Here is a 27,475-nt window from a genome sequence, read left to right on the forward strand (position 1 = left end):
TCCTTTCTAGGTGCTGATCCACCATCTGGTCTGGATACAGACTGGATCTGGGTGACTGCAGTGATCCTCTGATCTGTATACAGACTGGATCTGGTGGCTACGGTGACCTCAGAATAAGAGAGAAACAGACTAATATTAGCGTAGATGCCATTCTTTTAATGATGTAGCAAGTACATTGGGTACTGGGGTCTGGGGTCAAGGCATACAGACATGTCAAGGAATTTGGCTACAGTTGCCGTAATCCTCTTGTTAAGCCACTCCTGAACCACAGACAGCGTCAAAGGTGTCTTACCTAGGCTAAGGAGAAGAATAACTGGACTGTTGCCCAGTGGTCCAAAGTACACTTTTCAGATGAGAGCAAGTTTTGTATTTCATTTGGAAACCAAGGCCCTAGAGTCTGGAGGAAGGGTGGAGAAGCTCATGGCCCAAGTTGCTTAATTTCCTGTGTTAAGTTTCCACAGTCTGTGATGATTTGGGGTGAAATGTCATCTGCTGGTGTTGGTCCATTGTGTTTTTTGAAAACCAAAGTCACTGCACCTCTTGGTATTGTCAAGAGGAAAATGCAGATGAGCTGAAGGCCACTGTCAAAGAAACCTGGGCTTCCATACCACCTCAGCAGTGCCACAAACTGATCACCTCCATACCACGTCGAATTGAGGCAGTAATTAAAGCAAAAGGAGCTCCTACCAAGTATTGAGTACATGTACAGTAAATTAACAGTAAATTAACATACTTTCCAGAAGGCCAACAATTCACTAAAAATGTTTATTATTATTATTATTATTATTATTATTATTATTATTAAATTGTAGAGAGTGAATTGGTGGGTTTTTTCAATTTGAGTTGAATTACTGAAAGAATTAACTTTTCCACGACATTCTAATTTATTGATATGTACCTATTTCTAGCTTTATATGGAGAGCTGTAAAATAAAACAGTTTACATTTTTGTGAAAATCACAAAGCCAAGATTAGGTATATAGTGTTTATTGCTTTATGTGAGTAGTATACTGTATGTTCGCAGGTACAGTATCAGCATTCAGTTTTCAGTTACAGCCTTACCCTTTAATAAAGTCCATGTCTTACTGTTGTTCATAAAATAACTTGTTGTTCCACAATGTCGTGATATTCTCTCTGTATATTCTCCAATGGGTTACATGAATGCAATAGTTTAATCGTTTATCAACAGTAGTTTAATACCTTTTCCTTCTCTTCCAAAAACTCTCACTCCCACTTTCTAAAACCTATTTTTAGCTCCTTATACTGAATGATTGGTGAGAGCAAAGCACGACTCTTTCCTCCCATGGAAAGTAACACAACAGGCTGTGTCTCAGATATTATTAGCACCTTCTATGTTCAGGTCCCCACTGATCAGAGACACCCTGTATCCTTGTCATGGAGATGCACAATGATGCAACAAGCCTATTCCACAGATGGATGACACAGATGGATGCCCCCCTCCCCACACCAACGCACCTCGATATTCACATTCACCACCTCAGAATTTCCCAGATACATGCTGTTTAGCCCATTAGCGGGCCATATTAAGTGTTAAGAGACAGCCCATTAGCCCAGATTATGCGCCTATCACTTGGGATGAATTCATCAGACAATGACGTGCGCAAATAGCACTTAGCCGGAGCTCAAGGCTTGGATTACGCACATGCCACCCCCACAGGCTCACTGGAGAAGAATCCGAATACTGTTGTCCTAACCGCATTTTCAAATAAATGAATATAAGGACCATTTTGCCTCGATTCTCTCCTCAAGTGTAGTTAGTTAACTTCAAAGCTTCTATGTAGTTAACATGTAATTTCATACTTGAGATTGGCTACATTTAACTTGTACTTCTGTTGTTTCTCATTGAGTTTTATAAAGCATCTCTGAACAGTGAACTCTCACTCATTCATTCATCCCATATACTCGTTAGTTTTGCCGCTTATTTTCCTTCATTATTTCTCTCTTCTTCCATATTACATTGTCAACTTATTTATGCACTTGTTGCTCACAGAAGAGATGATTTTTCAGTTGTTTCTTGAAGATTGTGAGGGATTCGGCTGTCTGGATGGAGTTAGGTAGGTCATTCCACCAACAGAGTACGGTGAAAGAAAACGTAAGCCACGACTGGAAGACAGTGCAGAGAGATCAGAAGCAGTGTGACATGGACTCTCTTGGGCTCATTGAAACCAAGACATGCTTCTGCATTCTGACTCATTTGCAGAGGTCTGAGTGCACTTGTTGGAAGTCAAGCCAGAAGAGCAATGCAATAGTCCAGCCTAGAAATGACGAAGGACTGGACGTGAAGCTGCATTGCATGCTTTGTTAGGAAGGGTCTGATCTTCCTGATGTTGTACAAACCTGCATTATCATGCTGATTTTGCAATATGAGCCTTAAAGGTCAGCTGATCACCAAGGATCACCCCAAGATTCCTGAACGAACATGATTTTTGTGGAATATAGCATGCCAGTCATACATTTATTGTACTTTCATGCTGTTTCTTTGCATTCTTTGGAGCTTGGCAGCATAAATCACCATTCATTTTACAGTTTTAATTAGAAAATACCAGCTAGGACAATCTTTAAAATATGAATATGAACAAAAAACACAACCTTTCAGGTGTGAATTTTGTTGAAAACACAATGGTTTAACGTGTAAGGCCACGGAGTTGTCATTCAGTGAATTTCAAATGTTATTTAGGGGAAGGGAATATGATAAGAGGATGACAATTCTTACATCCAATATGAACATCTTTTTCTAGTAAAGATCATCTTCAAACCTGGGAGAAATTGTTCAGCAGAAATGTTCCTTATGACATACTAAATATTCCCACCTCTGAAATTGCGTTGTTTACTAAGCTAACTAGAAATCCCCTGAAAGACAGGAAGTAAGATGTTTGGTTACAGTTACTTCCTGTGGTTGAGTTTTACAAAACATTTTAAGTTTAGGGCTAAGAGAAGAAAAGAGAAAAGGAACTGATAGCCAAAGTTTGACGTTGTTATGAAACTACGGCTATGTTGAGAAAGGAGCAGAGTTTGATTATATCAAATCAAATGAATGCAAGTAGCTCAGAGGGCAAGTTTCATACTGACTGTCTGACGTGAACTGTGGTATGCATGCACACCGCTTATAATATCTCATAACAATAGTTTGACATCACAGAAATTATTTACCTTGGTGTTTACATTTTTACATGTGGCACAGTATTTGCATCACTTTTTTTCTAAGAAAAAAAAAGAGCTTATGTAACCCAATATCTGGGTTATATGATATCTGTATGTATGACTTCTATATAATATATGAATAATATTTTCTGTGTCTCTTACCATTTTAATCCATCTCCAGCTATTGCAGACCTGTGTTCTGATTTCTACAAAGCATCTGATGTTTTCTGCTGCAATAAATCTGAGGTGAAAAACAACATTAGTCACATCGCATACAAAATATCACATAAACAGGCTAAATTTGCTCCACATTGCTATGGTTTTGTGGGTGGTTGCCAGGGTATTGCTATGTTTAGGTGCTCAGAATGATATTATTATTATTATTATTTATTTATTTTTGCTCGTGTGCTGACATTTTAAAGTAAAATATGTCATTATAAAGTTATAAATGAACATTAAATAATGCATACTAATTCCAAAAAGCAGTCTGACATTAACTTTGAACCCAATGCATTAACCTGAAAGAGCCTATTTTCCAAATAGGTCTTCAGGTTCGTTGAAGAAGGCAACTAGAGTTCAACGAGAGCTCAGTTACCTTGCCTGGTCATGACCTGCATAATAGAAACACAATACAACAGCCCAAAAAGTCACCTACCTGCCAAATTCAAGAAATTACGGGGTTGGCTGTTGTGTCTTACAGTAACTGTTATGTTTGGAGCCACCCTCTTTCACATCGGGGCAGGGCGAGATGACAGACAAGGGATTGTATTGATGGGAAACAGTAAAGTTAAAGCAGCCACAACCAGGCAGGCAGATGCACAGATGGTGTGTCAGTGTGGCCTGGGGCAAAAGTTCCAGTGTGACTGAAAGTTTGAACCAGAGTGCTCCGTCGGGGCAGCTTTGATGTGGCTGGGAGGTTGGAGGGCGAAAAATGTACAGGTGGGACTTAAAAGCGAGAGCCCTCAGTACAAATCAACCCCTTAGAGTCGTCCCAGCACACACATTCGTGTACACGCTTGGCTCTCCCTCGACGACTTCAGTTGAAGAGTGAATGGTGAATCATCAGTGGTTTACAGAAGCAGATAGGCACACATTGATGAGTAATGTGTGCACTTTTCTGTTTTGGCAGCCAGCTAGGAAAGATTGATGGCAAAGCTTCAAATACACAAAACAAAAGGGATACTAATTGACCTGATCTTTCAGTTCTATCTTCACTCTTTTGGTGGGCTTGAGTGGGGGCTATCCTTCACACCTGCAGCATATAAAATAAAATAAAATAAAATAAAATAAAATAAAATAAAATCCATGTTGTTATTTAGTAATCTAGCCAAGTCAAAATTTTAGCCAACCTATTAAACATTTTTTGCAATAAGGTTAAATGTGTTAATAGAAATAATGCACTGTGTGTCATGAACTAACAATGAACAACAATTTTTATTTTATTTTTATTTTTATACATATATCATATATCAGTCTTGTTTAAAAAAAAAATAATGCTAATGTTTTTGTTAATTCGGCTTTTTTATTTATTTTTTGTATTACCTAATATCACTGTCTCAAACTTGAAAAAAATAATATTAAACTAGATTTATAAATGCTAAAGAAGTATTGCTCAATAATTGCTGGTCCATTGCTGGTCCATGATGCAATGAACTGTTGTAATATTGTGTTAATGCCAACTTTAAGTCACTTAAACCAGGTTCTCTTTAAACTGTTGCTCAGCTATGACAATACTTGATCTGAAAATGAAAACTGTTAATTTGCATGCTGCATGCATGCTGTGGCTGAGAATACAACACGACCTTGTATTGCTTTCTAAACTTTGCCCTGATACATTTCAGAAAGCTACTACACATTCAATTTATTATGCTAAGCATTTGGACATATAGTTTGCTTCTGGCAACTGTATCTATATTTTAGAATGCAAACATATTAGCATAGTTGCATTTTAGCTATTAGCAGAACTGTTATTAGCATAAATGTTTCCTCATTATTTTGTGGTGTTCCTCTTAGGCAGAGCTGTTGACGGGTCTGTCCGTTACCTCAATGGTTGTGGTTCGGTTATTGTCACCTTGGGGCCACAGGGCTGAGTGATGTGTCAGTCCACCAACATGGCCCCGAAACACATTCCCAACACTACAGTGACTGTTGCAGCTATTACGGTAAGACTGCAGTTGTTAAAATTGCAGGTATTTGTATTACAGTATATTAATTTTGTAATTTAAGTGTTTCTACACTTAAAGTACATCTAATCATCCTTTTTATGCAGCAAACTTGGATTTAAAACTGTTCAGGCACTTGAAGTATGAAGGAGAAGAAATGTAGCATAAGGCAAATTGAGCAGATATATCTGGTGCTCAAAGCCTGTGACTCATCACCACACACTAGGGTACTTCTTGAGTACGTTCTCTAAGGCCCTGTCCACACAGAGACGGTTTTAGCTGTATACGCACACATCTTGTATCGTATAGGCGTCTCGTCCAGATGGATTCTGTGTTTTGGGAGAATGAAACCGATATTTTTTGGGGAATTTATTTTTGGGATAAATCTGAAAACGGCACCCTTGCATTTTTTTTTGTGGATAGTGAATCCATATATTTTCTGAAATTATGACGTAATCATCCCACATCTTGCACCGAGTCAGACAATGCTACGTCACGTAACAGCAACAAAAACATTTTATTGACTAACATTAACACAGATGAATAAATGTATTGTTCCATGTTCGTTTATATATTCCACATGCAAAGTTTATGCACATAGTCTAAGTCTTCTTCTCTGTTTTTAGTGTATCTCTGTGACAGAATTACAGCGACACATGCTGGTCTGGCATGTTTACTACATCGTTTTGTGTCAGTTTCGTGGTTTTGTCTGGACACAGATATTTCTTGAGACGAGGAGAAAAAAAATGGTTTGGATAGGGACAGCTATATGGCTTTGTGTGGACATAGCCAAACACTTTACTCTTTTTTATAACAGAATGCCCAATTCATTGAGTTAGTCTCACAAAAGAAAAACTTAGAGATATCAGGTCCACTTTTCAATTTATTCTGGCCAACAAATGCCCACTTACATAGAAAGAGGGTCACAACTACAAATATAGTCTAGAGTCTTTTCAGAAGGAAAAGTTTTATTAAAGACAAAACTCATTAAACAAAGAATATACAATTTTGCTTAAGGATATTGCTGCTTAACTGCCTTTCATTATCTTAAATGGTGAAAACATATTGACACATGGTAACTATTGATATTGCGAACAGCTAATGATAACACCCATGCACAAATCAGACGGGTTAGATCTTATAGAGCACATCAGATAGTCCGTGACTGGTTCACCTGAAGCTAAAACTACATGACACAGTATCTGAGAAAACCAGAAGTTTTTATAGCCCTGCTTATTTGTCATACCACTACAGTTATCTGTCATTTCTTACTAAAACATCTCACTGTTGTTACAAGTTCAGTCTGGAGTTCTACGTATATGTTAATTGAATACGACTTCTTTGCCTCATATTTTTGTGAATCTGACATCAACCTCATACTAATTATGGATGTGGTTTTTCTGGTTTCTTTTCTGATTGTAATCTCTGTAGACGCTTACTCATATCACACCTGGATTTGCAAATTCTGGCGTCATCACAACTAATATTTCCTGTTTATTTTATTGCCCTCTAAAATGTTTGAAACACCTAAGGGAGTCTTGTGAAGAACAGCACAATCAATCATTAGTCACATATTAGATTGCGTCAAGCCAGAAAGGAAAGTGGACTCATCATAGTGTGATGCAAGTTTAGCAAAAATATGTCCCGTCAGTGACCATGTAACTAAAATTCCAAGAAATATAAATAAATAAGTGATTTATTTGGAGAAGTTCTGAGATATAAATGGGGATTTTCATCATTAATCCATATACCCTGTCATTTTCAGTAGAATAAGCAGTGGATTCACAGCAAGATTCTTGTGTGACCATATCTATATTTTTACTTATTGTTATCTCTTTTAGTCAAGGATTTTTCTGTAAATCACTGCAAATACATACAGAAAGATAACAGTTAAATCAAACTTTTCTCTGGTGATTTACTCCTCCAGTGGTGTAACTCTGGTGGACCTATCCAATGATTTAGTCTGCATTAACTCTTCAACTAACCACCAAGGATAAATACATTCAGAAAGTCTTCCAGTTTTGTAGACATTCACATAAAGACCAGTCACTAGTCAAGCAAATATAATTACACACACACAGAAAAAATGAGAGACCTCACAGCATTTCACCACTGGATTTACACAAATCTTTTCAATTTTTAAGAAGTGTTTTCTCAACATTTCAATACTGAAACAACTAGTGATGAACACATTAATTTTTATTTGAATTAATCACTCAGTGTGTTATGTAATCATGTACTGTATCACTGTTTTTGGATTTTTTTTTTTTTTTTGTTAAAACACATTTAAATGCACAAATTCATGTTAATTCTTATTCACATGTAATGCAGGGTACTCAGACCTGAGATTTTAATGTAATCATTTAATAATTAAGGAACATATTTGTATATTCACGATTCAAAAGTAATCTAAAAGTAATTAAAAGTAGTCTGATTACTCAAAATGTGTAATGTAATAGATTCGATATTAACAGAAAATGTTGTTGTGTAATTTGGAATCAGTAACAGACTACAATATGTAAGTAATCTAGCAAGCACAGCCAATGTAGTACCAGAACATCAGTTTTGAGAAAGGTTGGCCAAATTTCAAATTCACTATTGTGATATGTTTGTTTTAAAGTTTATTTTTCCTTCATTTTTTTTTTTTTTTTTTTTCTGCAAGCCATTTAATTTTCCAACAACTGCAGTTATTATGAGCAATATTCACATATTATTTACAGTATGTGCAAGATTTTGTGAGTGGCACATACTGATGCAAGTGTTGGCTCTATAGAGAATTTTAGTCAGTGTGTATTGTGTATGGTTGTGCATAAATAAAATTTACAAATCTTATCTTCAAATTTACAAATCCAATCCAATCCAAAGGGAGATATTTCGTTTAAAAATATATATTTTCAAGAACTACAACAAATGGCTCGTTTGGACTACAGCTTTTGTTTTCTGGCTTTTATGATATCACAAAACTGCCATTATAGTATCATTAAAATAATTCCCGCTTACGGAAATTTGAACGGGTGGGGAGGGGGTGGGTTAGGGAGAGCTCCTGGTTAAAATGCTTGGTTGAATGCATCAGACAAGACGACGACCAAGAAGTGCTGCTATAAGTATTGTTTTGATTGATCCTTTTCCCCCAACTACTTATTTCACTTCTGTTTCAGTTCTTATAACCAATTGTTACTATATGTTTCCATATCCCTACTATCACTGCCAATTACAAACCATGCATTACACACTGTAGGCAGCGCTACCCTAACAACACTTTACCTAGAGTGTTGGTGTGTTAAAGTCCTCCTGGGAAGTTCGTACGCACAATGTGGGAAGTCATGCTTATGACGGCATGTGTGTTCAAGTCACTTTCATCGGAGCAAGATGGCGTGTACTTTCTCTTAATTAAAAACACAAAAATACAGCAATGTTCTTTAACTCTTGTTCTAGAAAATTAAGAACAAAGAAATGTGCATTAGGTATGCTTCGTTTTTTAATGTTTATATTATTTTATGAAGCTGCTGCCAACTTAATTGTTACAATTTGCATTGTTATATTATAATGCCATCATATTATGCATCGTCGATTAACTTACTGCGCTGTAAATAGAAAAGCCTGACAATATCACAGCTAAATACCTTTAAGTATTGTGTATTCTGCCATGTTAATCACTGACACGCCCCCAACTCATACAGATCAGGGCTTAAAGAAAATCCCGAGCTCCCCACTGGTATTTACGATATTGTGGTGGTGTTCATGTGCATTCAACTCGGAAATACGATCTAAACGAGATGACTTGAACTGCTAATATATGCTGCTAATACACTACTTTCTTTTTCTATTGGTCTCCGGAATTGCCAGTCCGCTGTAAACAAAGCCGATTTCATTACATCTATTATTAGTCATTAAAAGCTAAATCTCATGGCCCTGACAGACACCTGGATCAAATCAGAGGACACTGCTACACCTGCAGCACTCTCCAATCATTTTGTTTTTTCCCACTCCCCTCGTTTGACTGGAAGAGGTGGAGGTACTGGTCTGCTTCTCTCTAATGATTGGAAATTTAATCCTTTACCATCTTTGGGTATCATCAGCTCCTTTGAATTTCATTCAGTTACTACCTACCATCTTAAAATCCATTTTGTAGTTGTTTAACAACCCCCGGGACCGCTAGATAACTTTTTGGACCACCTAGATAATCTGCAGACCTTAATCTGCAGACTTTCACACTCTGCTTGCCTCTTTTGATCTCAATGAGTGTCAACTGCTACTCACAAATTAGGCAACCAGCTGGACCTTATTTACACATGACACTGCTCCACTGATCATGTACTGGTTACTCCACTGTACACCGCAGATCACTTCCTCCTCACTCTTAACCTCAACATAGTTCCTGACAGAACACATACAGTACCCCTTCATATGTCATCTTTCGATGTAACCTATGCTCACTCTCACCCTCGTGGCTATCTGCTATGGTTTCATCTTCACTTCCTTCACCTAAACTGTTAGGATCTTTTGATACTAACAGTGCTACTGATACTTTTTGCTGTACTCTTACATCTTGTTAAGACACTTTGTTTGCCCCTTGTCTTCCAGGCCAGCCCGTACCACCCCTTCTGCCCCTTGGTTATCTGATGTTCTACGCGAACACCGTTATAAGCTTAGAGCTGCTGAAAGGGTGTGCGCAAATCTAAAAATACAACTGACCTTAATGTGAATCAGTCACTCCTCTCTTCCTTCTCTGCTAATGTCTCCACTGCTAAAAGGACATACTGCCATAACAAAGTGAACAATTCATCTAACTCTCCCATACTCTGTAAAATATTTTTGTAATAATATGAACTCTATAATCATCGGGAAGAAGGAGGCGGGAACCGGCACACAATCAAAATGAAACTTTAATAATTCCAAATAAACACAAAACACCGCACCAGCCCCTCACGGACGACTGGTGCGCATAAATAAAAAGCAAACACAACTAAAAGCCCAGGCCTGGTCCTCTCTCGTCCCTCACTATCGACGCTCCAGTTTTATATCCTTCCTTCTCCTACGTGGGACTCGAGACCGGCGGTGGGGCGCAGGTGTTGCTGATTTCTCAATCATTCCACCAGCCTCACTCCTTGTTTCCACGTCCCTCGGCCCCGCCCCACTCGCCACATACCCCCATCACCCCTCGCAGGCCGGGGGGTACCCTCGAGACTGCGCTCTACTCCCCCCCCCCTCCCTCCGGGGGGGACAGCTCACGGGGACCTGCGGGAACCTGGGGGTAGGACAGACGAGGCGAGAGAAAAGGAGATGGAAGGAGGAGCGACAGAGACGAAAAAGGGGAGAGAGAAAAAAAAAAAAATCCGGCCCCCAAGACGCAATGCTGCTCGGCCCTCCACCAACTGGGTGATCTCCTCCGCGGTGCCTGGCGGTGGCACTGGACGGCCCTCGGCGGACGGCATGACACTCCTCCGCCGCCCGGTGGACGGCGACGGCTCCTCCGGTTTTGGGCAGCCGACAAGAGTCCCCCGTTCCCTGCTCCTCCGGATTCCTTCATGGAGGCAGCAGGCTCCGGCCCCCTGGCGAACGGCGCCGACTCCTCCGCTCCCTCACGGACGGCAGCCGCCCCTCCATATCGTGGGCGGCCGGCAGCAAGCTCGCCCGTCCCCGACAACTTGCTCCAGCCCACCGCCTCGAGCGTCCATGGCGGCACACTCCTCACCTGCTTGATGGCACCACGGATTCACCACAGCGGTGAGGGATCTTCAGCAGCGCGTCCCTCCTTCTCCCGGGTTTCGGCACCACTGTAATAATATTAACTCCATAATCATTGGGAAGGAGGAGGCGGGAACCGGCACACAATCAAAATGAAACTTTAATAATCACAAAACAAACAAAACAGCGCATCAGCCCCTCACGGACGACTGATGCATGCAAATAAAAAGCCAAACATAAAATATAGCCCAGGCCTGGTCCTCTCTCGTCCTTCACTATCGACGCTCCAGTTTTATATCCTTTTATATAGTTGCTTTTTGGTTTATTTTGATTGTTTCCATTATCCTCATTTGTAAGTCGTTTTAGATAAAAGCGTCTGCTAAGTGACTAAATGTAAAATTTTAATTATTATAAATTGCTGACAGTACAATACTGGATTTATGTAATCTGCAGAATTTACACTTAAATTATGAGACTACAGTGATTCCCATACACTGAGCGCTATTGTTTTTATATCACTGTATTTCTGAAGGAAACTGACTGTTTTACAAAAAAAAAATGGATGTCATTTTCATTTATTCTTGCATGTAATGTCTGATAAAGCAGTTTTTTGAGTAGGCTGCTTTGTGTTTAGCGGTTACTGGGGAAACCTTGATCTCTCTACCACTCCAACAGCGCCTCCTGCTATCAGAGGATGAGTTTGCATTTAAATGCCCCCTGGGAAACACTGTACTACGGTATAAATAAATGTAATTGTTTAACAGTTTCACTGCAATTCATGTTATTGTGTTAGAATCAAATAACAATACAAATAATACATATGCACTTATCTGTATATAGTGCAGTTATTTTTAAGCAGTTGTTGATATCCTATCTAAAACGTGATTTAGCCCAAAAAAACAAAAAAAACAAAAAACGATGTAACCGGAAGAGGACATTGACTGTTGGACAACCTGTGAGAGTGGGTTAATGTCTACCAAGTGTGCATGTGTACCTGCAAGTCTCTTTTGCGGGTGTGTTCAATGTTACTGATGAGCCAGCAGTACATCCTGATTGGTAGATCCACTGAATAAAAAGATTGCCATGGATTCCTTCGAAAACGATGAGAGACGCAGTGGAGAGACAAGTTTGACTGCCTTTGTGCCGACTGATTTGAGGTACGACTCCATGCAGCTGGGTGCAAGGTGGGAAAGTTCCTCTCCGTGTCTGTAATCCTAATGCAGTTCCCACAACGTTGCCCCCTGGCTTCTGTGACCCAGATAGATCCAAGGGACGTAAAGGGACGTTCCAGACTCATGCTACGGAACATCGAACCCCAGGTGGTTGAAGTTTATGTTATGCATGTGGAACAGACGCAGACTGAAGATCACCCAGCCCTTGCATTGTGTGGTGATGACCTGACCGGGGGCCAGCAAGCCCAACTGGCGGCCCTCCTGCGTAAGTGGTGTCACGTGTTTGCGGCCCACGAAGACGACTTTGGGAAGACTTCGGTTTATGGACAGCACTCATTCTCCCATTTGGCTGTCCAGAACGTATTCTCAGTGATCAAAGGGGGGCTTTTGAATCAGATCTGATGCACCAGATTTGTGCAGTATATGGTTGCAAGAAAAGTCGCACTACGCCATACCACCCACAGGGGAATGGGGCTTGTGAACGGTTTAATCGTACCCTCCTTTCCCTCCTGAGCACCATGCATGCAGATTCACACGCTCAATGGCCCAGCCAGTTGGCGGCTCTTTTGCAAGCCTAAACAATATCACTCATCAAGCACTGGGATGACCCCCCATTATGTACTTTTTGGCCGCCATGCCAGGGGGAGCTCAGGTTACGGCGTTCATGGACAATAACCATTCAGTCAATCTGGAAACTGCAAAATTGGGGGCAACTGAGCAGAGATGGGTGGCCCAGCTAGCCAATTATTCCTATGAAATTTGCTACCGACCAGGAACCGGCAATAGGAACGCAGATGTGCTTTCTCGAATACCAGGGGAGACAGCAGATGTTGCGGTACATGCAGTACGGAGTACCACACCCCCAAGGTCACCCAAGAGGGGAAGACTATGGGAGCACCAGCAGAAGATGGACCCTGACCTGCAGCAGCTGTACACCTGGAAAACACAAGGTGATCCCCCAATAATAAATGACCTTTCTACTTTGTCTCTTCAGCTCCGTTGCTTGCTGAGGGAGAGGGACTGGCTGGAACTCCATAATGGGGCTGTTGTTAGACTTGTCACTGAACCAGACACTGGAGCCCCATGCGACAAATCATTGTGCCAGTAGCTCAAGCCCGACGAGTGTGGGAACAATACCACAATGGCGATAAAATGGTCTCGCTACTGCGGAGGAGTTTCTACTGGGTGGGGATGAGCACAAATGACAGAACATGGGCAGCTGAATGTCTTAACTGTGTGGCAGGCAAACGGGGGGGATCACAAAAAACACCCTTGTGCCCCATTTCTGCTAGTTATCCTTTTGAAACTGTGGCAATGGACTTTCTGTCCCTCAGGAGGCCAGCCGACACTTTTCAGTATATCCTTGTGATTACAGATCTGTTCTCCCGTTACGCATTGGCAGTGCTCACCAGAGCTCAGTCTGCTCCCACTACCGCCAAGGCTTTATGGACAGCACTCATTCTCCCATTTGGCTGTCCAGAACGTATTCTCAGTGATCAAGGGGGGGGCTTTTGAATCAGATCTGATGCACCAGCTTTGTGCAGTATATGGTTGCAAGAAAAGTCGCACTACGCCATACCACCCACAGGGGAATGGGGCTTGTGAACGGTTTAATCGTACCCTCCTTTCCCTCCTGAGCACAATGCATGCAGATTCACACGCTCAATGGCCCAGCCAGTTGGCGGCTCTTTTGCAAGCCTAAACAATATCACTCATTCAAGCACTGGGATAACCCCCCATTATGTACTTTTTGGCCGCCATGCCAGACTACCAATGGATGTTCTCCATGAAGTAACACCGCCAAAATACCAGGATGATGTGGAAGGTTGGATTAGGAATCACCATCGAACTCTCCTTCATGCTTATGCCACCGTATGCAACAATGTTGAATGTCATCAGCAGTGGAACCAATCTAGCTATGACAGGCATGCCAGAACCTTGCCACTGTTACCAGGGGAAAGGGTGCTGTTAATGAACTTCTGCCGTAGAGCCAAAGGAAAACTAGCCCTACATTGGCTCCCTACGCCCTTTGTAGTGGTGGCCCAGCCACGCAAAGATCAACCAGTCTTCAGCATCCGGCCTGAGGCAAAGGAGTGTCCTATTTCGAACGATCCACCGCAATAACTTGAGGCCCTGCCCTGGGGATCATCAAATGACCAGCCACTATGAAGAAGTTTGTTTTTAGCGAGAGTCAGGGCCTCAACTGACGAAGCCCCAGACAACATCACTAGTCCTTTACTCCACTAGCTCCTCTCCCTCTTGCCCCCCAACATCAGACTGCCCCTCCAAGTCTTTGTCGTGAGCCAGTGGACTTGGTAACTGGTACTGCTCTTCACTATGCACTTGCTACATCAGCTCATGAAGCCACAAGACACCTGCACGTTATATGCCTTCAAAGTTTGGACACTCCATGGCATTGGCCGTTGACTCTTAGAGACTATGTCTGGGGCGACCATTATTAAAAGCTGGGGGAAAATGTAACCATTGTGATCGACACTTGGCAGTGAGAGGTCTACGTACGAGATTAATCAATGCGCTCTACTTATTCATATGGAGGGAAGTGGGAATTCTTATTGTTCACTAATAAGTGGGCATTGGCGTGTATTTATTCAGGACTGATTGCCCTTCCCTTGTCTCGAAGCTTGGATCTACAGTTCCGGTTTCCTCCGCTGGCCATTGGGAGCGTCCTGATGATTGATTGAAGCCGGGACTTGTGTGTCACTGCAGATTGCCTCTATCTCACCTTTAGCGCCTTCTTGTGTGCATTACGAGCGCCGAGTGGGCAGGGTCGTGAGTGACCTGTGTGCTGTGAAATTCTGATAAATGCATATAATTGTGAAGTTTTGCTTGTTTACACTGAGTAGATATAATTTTTACAACAACAATAACATTACCACTCTAATATGTCTTGCAATATCTGTGCATGCAAAGGTTCTGTGCGATCCTCTTGTTCAATATTCTCTGGGTCTTATTCCGGCTCAAACTGATATGTCAATACAGGATTGATGCCATTCTTAAACTGGAGCAGACAGAGGAACTTGCTGCATTGGCAAGGGGTTAGGCAGTATTGAAACACTGTCTAAGCTGGTCGCCAATCACAACATACTGGGAAATCTAACCAATCACATCAAATTTCGTTTTTTCAGTAGGTGGGCCTTCATCAAACCAGGAACTAACATTCGTGCCATGATGAGGAGAAAGGTATTGTAATAATGTACATTTGGTAAAAAAAAAAATATATATATATGTTTTTCGAACCACCAATCATGGGAGCTTGTTCTAGTGCAACCAATGTGCAGGGGGATAATAATAATAATTATAATAATAATAATAATAATAATAATAAAATAATATATATATTTTTTTTATTTGATGGTAGGTTTTACCATATGACGTTTTAAAAATTATTAAATTGAATCTTTTCTTGTAAATATTATAGAAGATTTTCAAAACCATACTGTTTAGTCAGTTTGTTTTTCTTCTCATGTGCACCACTTTTTATGTGTAGTTTTTTTTTTCACAGTGATGAAAACATTTAAATATGTATTTTATTTTGTCTGATCTTTAACCACAACACACTTGTAACCTCTCTCAAAACTCACACACTCACATATGTAAAACACAGCATGTGACCCATCTCATCAGGGTATGCTGCCCCTGGCTCCCCTGCCCTTTCTGAATGACTCAGTGCTTAGCAGTGATCCACTCAGCGGGAGTCCGCCTGGCTGTGGTCTCCACGTGGCGGTTGGTCTGTTCCCGCGCACTTTGATGACCCATAAATCCTGAGTTGTTTAACTCTTTTGGATGCCTTGATCCCTCTTCCAGTAACTCTGTTTTTCCCCACTTGTTAAAAGCCAGGAGGAGGAGGGAATGGGGGCAAGTGCCAGATTTTATCTCAACGGCTAGACAGGAGCAAGGCATGTTTCCATCAGCTTATTCTCAAAGAATGATGCCATATCACTTTCTAAAAATAAGCTTTTGTTGTGTTTCCGCTTAATTTGGTCTGCCAGCAGCAAAAGTATGTGGCAAGTGTTTATTTATGAGTACTATCTTAAGTCATTAAGGAACATTCAATAGGAGGTTAAAGTGTTTACCATGGTTCTCTCCAAGCATTGTTGTGTGAGTCACAAAGCCCTCTCTGGTCCTTGGCCTGAATCCAGCATTTTCTGCAGTGTCACCGAATCTCAGTATTTCATACTAAACAACCCATTATTGTTCAGAGAATAGGCATGAAAATTGCCTCAACTCTGGTATTGCAAGAATTGAATGCTGTCTTTTTGTTTAAGTGGCTCAGTTTGCACCACAGCTCATATACAACTACTTAGCAACTAATGGTTTTGGACAGAAATTAGAATATTAATTTCCAAAAATATATCTGTTTGTAATTTTTTAAGCAAAATGTCAACTGATCAACTTTAAATACTGTGACAACCGGATGTCACATTAGCCTGTTGTTGCTGAAATTACTCACTTTTGGGTCTGTCACACTTATCTAGACGTGAACGAGGGATATTCATTTAAACATGGATTCTGTCATTTATTTTTTGTGTTTTTGCAACCAAAAGTCAATACGTTCACTGAAATGAGAACAGAAACACCACGTAGGCCCCATGGACAACAATTGACCTGTGAGCCCCTCACCTCGAATGCAGATGAACCAATGGCTGTTGAGTATCAGTTACACATGGAGCGGAGCTCGGACATCTGTGGGTTTTAGCGCCTTAGAGAAACATTGGAAGATCAGAAGCTTGCATCGTTTATATGGGGTTTATGTTTCAAAAATGGAAAAACGTTGTGCCTGGGGTACTTGTAACAGTGATTCCAGGTATTCTGAGAGGATAGGCAATGGACTTTATTTTATTCTATTTCCTAAACCCAAACAAAACAGAGCAAAATGTCCCAAAACATTCATCCCCAAATGAAGACAAAAACATTAGTTTTCTGGTTATCCTGCTCTCATTAAGTTGCAATTTTCATCTGCTCAAGCAGAACATTAATGTCATCTTGTGCTTGCAAGGTATCTCTGGCTAAAACTAGCAAACGTCAAAGTTAGTGAGTCCATACAAACTTAAGTAGTGGACTGTCCTCACATCTTGTACAGTGTAGGGCAAAAACACATATATGAAGGTTTATATTTCTAAATTTCCTCTCTTCATATTAAACTGGTTAAATGTAAATTAATTTAATCGTACTCTGCAATACATGAACAGTGTTGATCTGGGATGTTGTTATTTGCGATCGTGGCGACCATAATATGAGGCTTCTCCCTCAATGGCATACAGTATATCCCGCTTGTGCGGGGCTTACCGATAGTTCAACTGTTTACTTGATGTAGTGTTGACAATATACTGTTTGCTGAAGAAAAAAAGATGATGCCACAATTTTATTTTCACAATCTTTCGTTGGGCTGTGGATATTATGGCTTGTCAGTTCTTCAGCATGCATTTGAAGAGGAAAAGAGTTCCATGTTCACATCTGCTAGCTCATTGGTCATGCCAAAGCCATGAAAGACCGCCCATCAACAGCCACTTAGAAATTCTCAACTTTTTGTTGTTCCCAGAGGTTGCAAAGAGAGTTGGGTTGATGGGACTGCCAGAATAATTTTTGTTGCTGTTTGAGCTTATGAAAATGAATGAAAAATGGTGTGTGGGTTGTTAATTTTACCAACTTTTTACTTAGCTTCTGACTCCCTTAAAGGGATGTTATGCACAAGGAATCTCTTGTCTATTTTAAAGGGACTGCACGGTGTACTCATGACCAAGGAATCCTTTCCCTTGGACACAAAGCAGTCTCAAGTTAAAAAGGATCTTTTGTTTTTACAGCTTCACATCAGCTAGGCATCTCTTCTGTGATCAAAAGCTGTGTGGTATGGCATTACATGAAAAGCACGGCAGACACTGCAAATTTGAAAGGGCAAATAAGTAAGTAGTTTTCCTCTATGTGGCTACTTTCCCGTTCTATGATCATTCCTTTTTCCTCCATAAATCTTACAAAGGCCTTAATACATTTAAACCTGAACAAACCTTTCATAAGAATGTGATTCTATCTGTAGTCTGTGTGTGTGTGCTCAAAGAGACCAAGTTGTCTAACCTACAGCATAGTCAGTTCAGATGGACTGTGGGTGGCCTGTGCTCTTTCATTTGTAGATCAACCCAATTCCAGAACCTTGCCTTCAAGCCAGACAACACGGCTTGCAGTTGTTTCAAGTTGTTTCAGACAATCACAATCAGCAAAACTTCACCTCTTTGAAAAGAGCCATAGATGACCCACCACAGGGATCTTTACAGGAGAAGGTGGTGGGTATTTACCGGAAAACACTGCGTTCCTCCAACCAACATTGATGTCATCACACCAAGGGACCGTAAATGAAGCCCACAAAGATCCCACACTGAGCCCCACTAGACAGCAGCCATTCTTTTGAGGGAACATATCCTAGCAGCATATGCTGTGGTGACACACGATGACAACTCAGACCCCCAAGTGTTTTTATAAAAGATTATACATTTGACCATCAATAAACATTGAAGGTTGTACTGTATGTCTCTCGGAACATCAATAGGTTTGCCTTCAAAAACACTTTTTAGGATACACCAACCTTTTGGAAATTCTGAAGGCTTGTGATCAGCAATAGAATAACAGTGTTTGTTATGCCGTCTTTATGTTTTTTACTTCATGCAACCCACCCACTGGTCATTCACTCAGTGACCACGGATAGACATTTCTCAGCATAAAAGTTCTGGATGACATCTTGATCACATCATCTGTGAGTCATCCACTCCTTCCATTGTTTTTGGAAACTTTTACTGCATTTAACCAGTGGACTTGTAGATGTACATTGTTGTTGTGATAAAATGTTCCAACTGTGGTGGCCATCCAGTTTTTCCATGCTTTTAATCCAATCGTCATAATCATGGACTAGCACAAAATTAGAAGTTAATTTAGTACATAACATTGACAACTGACTTCAGCATGCATTCAGAATCAACTTTCTTTGTTCACATTATTGTTCCCGGGAACACTGGTCTAAAATTTGCATATGATTGACAGACAGCTCTATATAACATTTACCAGAATGTGTCTGGGACCATTTGGATGCTACTGGGAGGACCAGTAGTTGTCACCACTGACACACTATGGTTCAGACAAATGTTGTCAGATGTCAGTCTCACTTGCGAACTCACCTGAATGATGATCGTTTTAATGAAGAACTGGAAAGTTACATTGTTTTTTACATCATAGTGTACTTATAACTTACTTTTAACATGTTCCTCTATATATATATATATATATATATATATATATATATATATATATATATATATATATATATAAAGACGTTGATACAGCCACATTATATCACCAACTGCCGGTGAAAATGTATAATTTCCACTTGCAGCAAGATATAACGTGGTTGTATTAAAGTTCCAGAATATATATATATATATATATATATATTTGTGGAAACAAAATAGCATATTTGTTGGCAATGTAGCTGATCGTTTATGATGTTAATTTGTAGGCCATTCTTGCAGGGTTTTAGAATGGCGTGTTTTTTTTACGAGTCTTAGGGTCTGTGGTTAACATTACTTTCACTTTTTGTTCAGTAAAATTATTGTTGTACCTTTAAAAGCAGTAACTCCCACTATGACCAACTTGATGACCTATAGCAAAAAAATAAATAAAAAAAATATCACAATTGTTGAATCTTATTGGAATAATAGAGGTGGGTGGAAGGTTTAGCCTTCATCTGAAGAAGGTGGCCTAAAGCATTTGTCTACATTTTATGGGAATTTATTTTTTCTCATGACCACACCATATGTCCAATTGCAGATGTTCTTCCATTTACACAAACAGACAAAATTCATTACGCCAAACTGGGCAAAAGTGGACTGTGATCATTTTGTAATGGATTCTTGTCTGCATAGGTCACTTGAATCAGTCATCAGTCAGCAGGGGAGTTTAGACAACTGCGGTCTTTGGCCTAGTGGCTATATGAAGACCGAATGGACAGTCAGCAGTGTGTAATAGAGATCAATGTTTAAGAGGCAAGCCATTGAGATGAGTAAACTGATAAGACCTGTGAGAACCAGTGACAGGGCGATCTGTGGTTAAATCTGCTCATCATTGCATTCTTCTGGGCTTTCCCATCATAAATTCAACACCAGACATCCCCCCTCCCTTTATATCCCAGTCTAACCCCTGCAGGCATGGTGAAACATGCCAGTGTCCTTATCAATTTCATACAAGTTGAGATAAAATAAAGGCAGCTTAGTGTGTGTTATTGCCGACTTGGAAAAAAGAACGTCCCTAAATTAATAAACAAAAATCCCCTTGCTCAGTTACTTAAAATATATACATATATATTTTTAGATTCCGATGGATTTAGATTGAATTCAGCTATTTAAAATAACATTTCACAATGTATCAGTTTTTTTTACTATAATATGAACATATATTTTACATTACTGTAATCGAGAGGAGTGAGAGACTTCTATTATCATGCATGTTTGTGTGTGTGTGTGTATATATATATATATATATATATATATATATATATATATATATATATATATATATGTATGTATGTATGTATGTATGTATGTACGTATATATATATATATATGGTTAATTCTCTTTAAATAGATATTTGTTTTTTATAATTTTCATAATGCATTACTTTTGAGTTCGAGGCTGGTTGTCAGGCTGCATGAGAGTCACTCAACAATTAATATTCACTGAGTAATTACTTAGTAGAGAGCAAGTAAAAAATGCACACACAAAAATAATGGCACACTGCATGTCTCAGCAAGTGCACAACTCACAACAGAAGACCTTCACAAAGACTTCAAGACAGGAGGTGACCCTACACCACTGACAGGAGGTCGAAGCAAGCTTAAAGCATGCGTGTTGTTTCACTCTGACCCTTGACCTGTGCTCAAGTCAGCAGCTACAGACTTACTCACCATGCATTGCACAATGGAAAAACACAAACGACTCCGCACACAAATAGAGAATTAAAGTCATGTCATCATCATTAAATATTAGATAGAGCAACTGGTAGTTTAATATTTATTTTAAGATGGACTCAATAAAATGTGTACATTGCAGTGCCATTTGTTTCCCAAATTTCTTTTGCAAGTTACAAACCTTTGGACCTACAGGCATTGAAAAGTATGACGGCACCCCCTGCTGTCATATTTGTTTCTCTAAGTAGTGGTGAAAAGTTCAGAGTTCTTTTCTGCATTGTGAGAATGAATCCAAATGCCACAAACTGAATTGAAAAAATGTCTTTTAACAGGGAGCAGGCGACAGCTCCATTGGTGCTGTGGCTTTCTACCCATTATCCCACAATGCCGCTGGCAGAGATGGCCAGGAGAGCCAACCTCATCGCAGCCGTGTCTGTACAAACTCTCTGCACTCAAACGACTTTTCCATTTCAGAAGGATCTGCCAACTGAACCATTCTGAAGGTGACCCTTGACCTATAAACAACACCATTAATCTGTCCACAGTGTCCACAGAATTATTGTTTGTATAATAAACAAAACCATTTTCCTGGAGAGTTCTAGATAATGTAATTTCCTGGCATTATTTGTAAATGATATGATATAATGTTTAAATATATCAGATATTGACAAAGTACAAACAGCAAGTTAGATTGGGAGTTTTTTAATTAAATCTTTTTCTATTAAACAGATTTTGCAGGCTAATTATTCCAACAAATCCACTTCAGCTTGAAGCAATCTGTCATTGAGTAGGTGGTTCATTGTTTGCAGTAGGTCAAACTTCTGACGAAAATCAAAGAACCAAACAAATCCAACACAGTGTATATTATCCTGACAAGATGTACAGCTAATTTCTGCTCTCATTAGACCAGTCATCCACAGCTGCAGTGATGCAAACTCTTTACTTTAAAGTAAATCTTCTTCCTTCATAGTTGATTAGTGACACTTTCAGATGTTTGCTGTTGTCCATCACACTGTGGCAGTTGTTATATTCCAGTGACGCTTTTAAAAGTCAAATTTCTCAGTGTCTGTATCAAAAGAGTCTCCCATTTTTAAAGAGAACGTATCTTCCTCTTCTCAATGAATAGAACATGTTTGTTAACTGTGGAGAGTAATGAAGAGAAAAAAGTTAAAACATTAACTGAAATATGAAAGAGAAAAAAAACAACATCAACAACAACAACAACAGCAAAAAAACATTACAAACCATTAATAAAACCATCTATTTCAAAGACCCCCCCAAAACAGTAAAAAAAACAAACAAACATAACTTTATACTTTGTCTTGGCTTGTGTTTTGAAGTTTGAGCACCACATATCGAAGGTCTATTTTGTCATCGTTTAAGAATACACAACCTCTGTGGTATCCAATCTAGTGCCCACAGAGCACACAGAGAAATTATTTATAAAGTGCATTTTTATAAAGTGCATTTGCAAGGTGGTCATAGGTTGCATGTTAAAATAATTTATTAATTAAAAGTGTAACACAATATTTTAACATACTTACCAAATTGTCTTTCTGATTTTTAAAAAAAAAGGAAATTACAATATAGCAATTATTTAGTCTAATGACCGTCTCAGGAAAAAATAGTGCAAGGAAATAAGTGTATGGAAATCTATTTAGGTGACACTTTACAATAGGTCTCGTTTGTTTACATTAGTAAATATATCAGTTAACACGAACTAACAATAATGAATACTTATACAGCATTTATTAATATTAGTCAATGTTAATTTCAATAGTTACTAATACTTTTTTAAAACACAAACAACTGGGAAGTCGTGGCTTAGTGGTTAGAGAGTTTGACTCCTAACCCTAAGGTTGTGGGTTTGAGTCTCGGGCTGGCAATACCACGACTGAGGTGCCCTTGAGCAAGGCATCGAACGCCCAACTGCTCCCTGGGCGCCACAGCATAAATGCCTGCCAACTGCTCCAGGTGTGTGTTCACGGTGTGTGTGTGTGTGTGTGTGTGCACTTTGGATGGGTTAAATGTTCAAATTCTGAGTATGGGTCACCATACTTGGCTGTATGTCATGTCACTCACTCAATTAGACTTTTATTAACATTAAGTCTTACCAAAAATACAATTGTTTGTGTTAGACACAGTGCACTATGCAATGTTAACAGATTTAACAGTATTTATTTTACAAATATATTACTAAACGCTGAAATCAACTAAATGAGAGTAATAAGTAATGTGATTTTAGAATATTAATTTTGGGTTATGTTAAGTAATGTAGCTAACTAATGTAACAAATTAAACCTTAATGCAAAGTGTTACCAATATTTATTTATAAGTGTTTCTTGTAATGGACATGCTCTCTAGGGTTTTAAAGCAATATTATCTGTACATCGACTGAAGATTGATAATTATTTCACATATTGGTGTATGCACACATTTTAATAGGTTTCCATTTTCTTTTAATAAACAGGTTTCTAGTTTGTTTGTCTTATCATTAACAGTGGGTAGAAAAAGCAAGCTGTCAAAGTAATACAAGTGAATGTTTCTTTGTAATAGAAACTAATGTAAATTTATTTGTACAAGTAATTTTTTAATTGTGTAAAATGACTATATCTCACACACATTTTAAAGATGTGGTTCACATGAATATATAGAATTGCCTTTATACTGTGTTTTTGTAATGTATAATTCAGTGTTTGCAATTATACTTACACTGACATAAAACACATTATCTAATTTTGATACACTTAGTTTGGCTTCTTTTGATGAAAACAGAATCTATATACCAGTAGTAAAAGTAAACATGAACTAAATGGAGTGTACACCTCACCTATAGGGTCATGCTTTCGCAAAACCAGTTTGTCCCTCAATCGGCCCCTCTTCGTGTTAAAACAATACCCTGTGCCAGCTGCACTCACCATCTGAACCAGCAATGTCCTGAAACACAAGAAGCCAGAGTCAGTACAAGTATAAAGCACTGACTTCCATGTGTCTGTCATAAAACAAGTCATTAAACCAAGCAACAGAAACTATTATTAAATCAAGTGTTTATCCAGACCTACCAAAATTAACTGCTATCTAAGTTCAACAACAAATCAAAGTTAACAACTGTATGTTGCAAACAAAACAGCAATATTTGACAATGAAATGCATTTTTCGGAATGATCTCTGTTTGACATTTCATAAACTAATCATATATAAGAGCGCACATTGGCAGTAGAGCATACTAAATATTTGTACAGGATAGTTTAAATTTTATATATGTAAACAAGCGCAGTGAAGATGTGGGAATACTCACTTAGATTTGTTCTTGGCAACTATTGAGAAATAATTAAAAGAGAAAAAATGAATTAGCACATGCACATCTAATAACAGTGTGTCGTATGGACGTTTATATAAACAGATAAACATCAGTAACATCTACAACAAATCTCGGTGGTATATAATTAAGAATATCTGAATTTCGGCATTTTATGAATATACAAATATTATTCATTTACACGTGAAACTACTGGTTATTAGCCGCTAACTCAATGCATCTATTCTGCAGTCTTACACGTTATGCCCACAGCTATGCTGACAATTAAGTTTAGTAAATATTTTAAGTTTCATATTGTAACTAGATATTTTTTATTATAGGTGTACTCACGGTTTACTGTAGTGAGAAACATTCTTATTCTTCAGTTAAGTTATTACAGTTAAAGAAAAAATGCTCCGAAATGTCACATTGAGCTAATCTGATCCGGATGAAGCTCCAGTGCTTCCGGTGTCATCTGCGTCATCGGGACTCGAGTAATTTCGATAATTAATTTTTTTAGCGTGGTTCTACATGTTATATATGTCTTTAACGTGTAGATATTGAAAGTGGATATGTGAACATGAAATGCTTAAGAAAGAAAGAAAGAAAGAAAGAAAGAAAGAAAGAAAGAAAGAAAGAAAGAAAGAAAGAAAGAAAGAAAGAAAATGAATGAATGAATGAAGTCCAGAAATGAAATTATAAAAATGTAACTTACTATACAGTTTGGATTGTGAAATAAATGATCTAGTAGAGCATGACATTATTGTCATATTTTCAATTCAGGGAGCACACACTGAAAAAAGTGTGCCTTCTATGCACTGTAAAAGATGACTACTATAACAATAACAGCACACAGGACACAGACAGCCAATCAGAGTTCATCCGACCATAAAAAGCTCTAGCATTTAAAGCGGTGGACAACATAACTGCATGCTTATAATAAACTGAACAATATCATCCATCGGTTTTATATGGTATGAATGTGCACATGTAGAATGAATGTAATCAGAACATATTACATTCACCATGTTGTCATTATCACATTACCTACCAACATCAGTTGTTGTGTCACTTTACTGCCATTCATAAACCATAAAACCCGTGACCTTGTGTGGGATAGTAAATATTCATTGTACAACACATTTCAGAATTTTGCCAGTAATAGTATGTCATCTTGGTATTTATTTATTTTTATTTATTTATGTGTCTACTTTTTTTATGAGTAATGTGAATTCAGACATACTATTTTTTGTCACATACTCTTTTTTTTGACTACTATGGAAGTATGCAATTTTGGATGCGGCCTATGTCATTTTAAAATATAAAAATATACAGTACTAAAAGAAGTAGTTTAGTACTAAAAGAACTAAAACTGAAAATGAAATGAAATATATATAGTTGACAAAGACAAATATATAAATGTACACTGTTTAATTTACATGCAACACATTGCAACAATACAAAGATGGTTGAAAATTGGCAAAATTATCTTTTGAATCTGCCAAACGAGTTGTTTTATTTGAAAATGACATTTTCAATTATATTCTTTGGAGTAACTATTGGAGTCTGAGCTGTTCCAGGCCCTGGGGAAAGGAGGCCCACATATACAGAAGTTTAGTGGCGTCCTGTTCTGTACACATTTGGAATGATAATTTGGAGCATTCGGTCTTGAATTGAAATGCTTTTGTCAGTCCCACAACACCACAGTGTGTACGTGACCTTAATTGCGTGCTGTCCTTGCAGACCAGCAGCTCATATTCAAGTTTTACTAATGTGGGAGGCAGCTTCTATAGAAAGAGTGATGACTGGTAGAGGGGAAACGATACTGCCAAAAGGAAGACAGGGTTCAGGAAATTAATTGTTGGATGGACCACACTGCTACCAGCTGGCAGGATGTGTGTGAAATTGCCTGCGTCATTCTGTGGAGAGACCTTACAGTGGCAGAAGAAGCATTTCATTCAGCCTGCTAAAATAGCTCACGTCTTCCCAGATTTTATTAACGAAACCACCCTGCTTACTGTCACTGACACAAGAAGCATGTCATCACTCCATACTGCAACAGACACATGTGCAAGAGAGAAGGTGCCAAATCTGATCTGCCAACAGATTATTTTGAAATGCTGAATATTCCAAAATTACGAAATAGACAAAGACATTTTGATTTTCTTAAACAGTTATCTCTTTTTCTGAACTCAGAGTTCAAATTAAGTTTCATGTTAAATTTGCATACATTTTGTGATTATATATTATATTTAACCCAATAAAGCCTACTGTATCACATTTAATCATTTTAAAGGCATCTCAAAAATCAACATAATAAAAACTTTGATGAAAAACATGTTTTACGCAATCTACAATATGCAATCTGTTGTCTGACGGTTTATCTGACTTTTTATCAATTAAAATGCTTTTTAAGTATATTTCTAAAGACATCTTCCTTCAGGTTGTGTTGCATGTGTCTTTTTGCTGTTAGGTCTTTAATTATTTTCATATAGAATAACTTTTATATTGTTTGTTATAATTGTGTTAGTTATAGTTACATAGTTTATATTGTTAGTTATAATAAACATGAGAATATTTTTTTATATTGCTATCTTTGGAGATTTGGGCGGATGTAGCTTAATTATCCATCTTATTTTTTTATGTTTTTATTTTATTTTATTATAATTTATTATTATTATTATTATTAATATTTAGAAAAACCATATTAAAATGTGATTATCAAATATTTCATATAATGCTTTTAAGGAATGTTTATTTGTTAATTATTGTGAAAATAACTGGTAAGAGACTCAAATCACATTCTGTCCCCTCTTGTTTGACTTGAGTGAGCTGTGATGTCATACGGATGTGCATCAGGTTGCCATGACGATGGCAATTCAGAAAACCAGATGATGTTGTACCCTCTCAATGATTCCTTCGTATGGAGCAGGTTTCTGAATAAGAACAAAAGCATTTCAGGAAATAATTTTATTGCAGAAAGCATTGCCTTAAGCTGACAGATGCCTATGATAAGTTAGGCGTGATA

The 27,475-nt window shown here is 38.6% G+C and overlaps 1 protein-coding gene and 1 long non-coding RNA gene across 2 annotated transcripts; one reads left to right on the plus strand and one right to left on the minus strand.

Annotated features, from left to right (window-relative positions):
• The first annotated feature begins 118 nt into the window (after nt 1-118).
• Nucleotides 119-21,733, plus strand: LOC127933626 (uncharacterized). The gene is made up of 3 exons (XR_008147545.1): nt 119-3,407; nt 5,175-5,323; nt 21,482-21,733. It is a non-coding gene; the product is annotated as an uncharacterized LOC127933626 (long non-coding RNA).
• Nucleotides 21,734-21,835: 102 nt separating this feature from the next.
• LOC127933625 (39S ribosomal protein L33, mitochondrial) lies at nt 21,836-24,946 on the minus strand. Its single transcript, XM_052530718.1, has 4 exons — nt 24,799-24,946; nt 24,448-24,466; nt 23,980-24,086; nt 21,836-22,289 (listed from the first exon to the last, which is right to left on the minus strand). The coding sequence occupies exons 1-4, from the start codon at nt 24,818-24,820 to the stop codon at nt 22,240-22,242; spliced, it is 198 nt and encodes a 65-aa protein (XP_052386678.1). The 5' UTR covers nt 24,821-24,946; the 3' UTR covers nt 21,836-22,239.
• Between the last annotated feature and the right edge of the window lie 2,529 nt (nt 24,947-27,475).

The sequence above is a fragment of the Carassius gibelio genome, chromosome A17 (genome assembly GCF_023724105.1).
Source record: "Carassius gibelio isolate Cgi1373 ecotype wild population from Czech Republic chromosome A17, carGib1.2-hapl.c, whole genome shotgun sequence".
Classification (NCBI taxonomy): Eukaryota; Metazoa; Chordata; class Actinopteri; order Cypriniformes; family Cyprinidae; genus Carassius; species Carassius gibelio.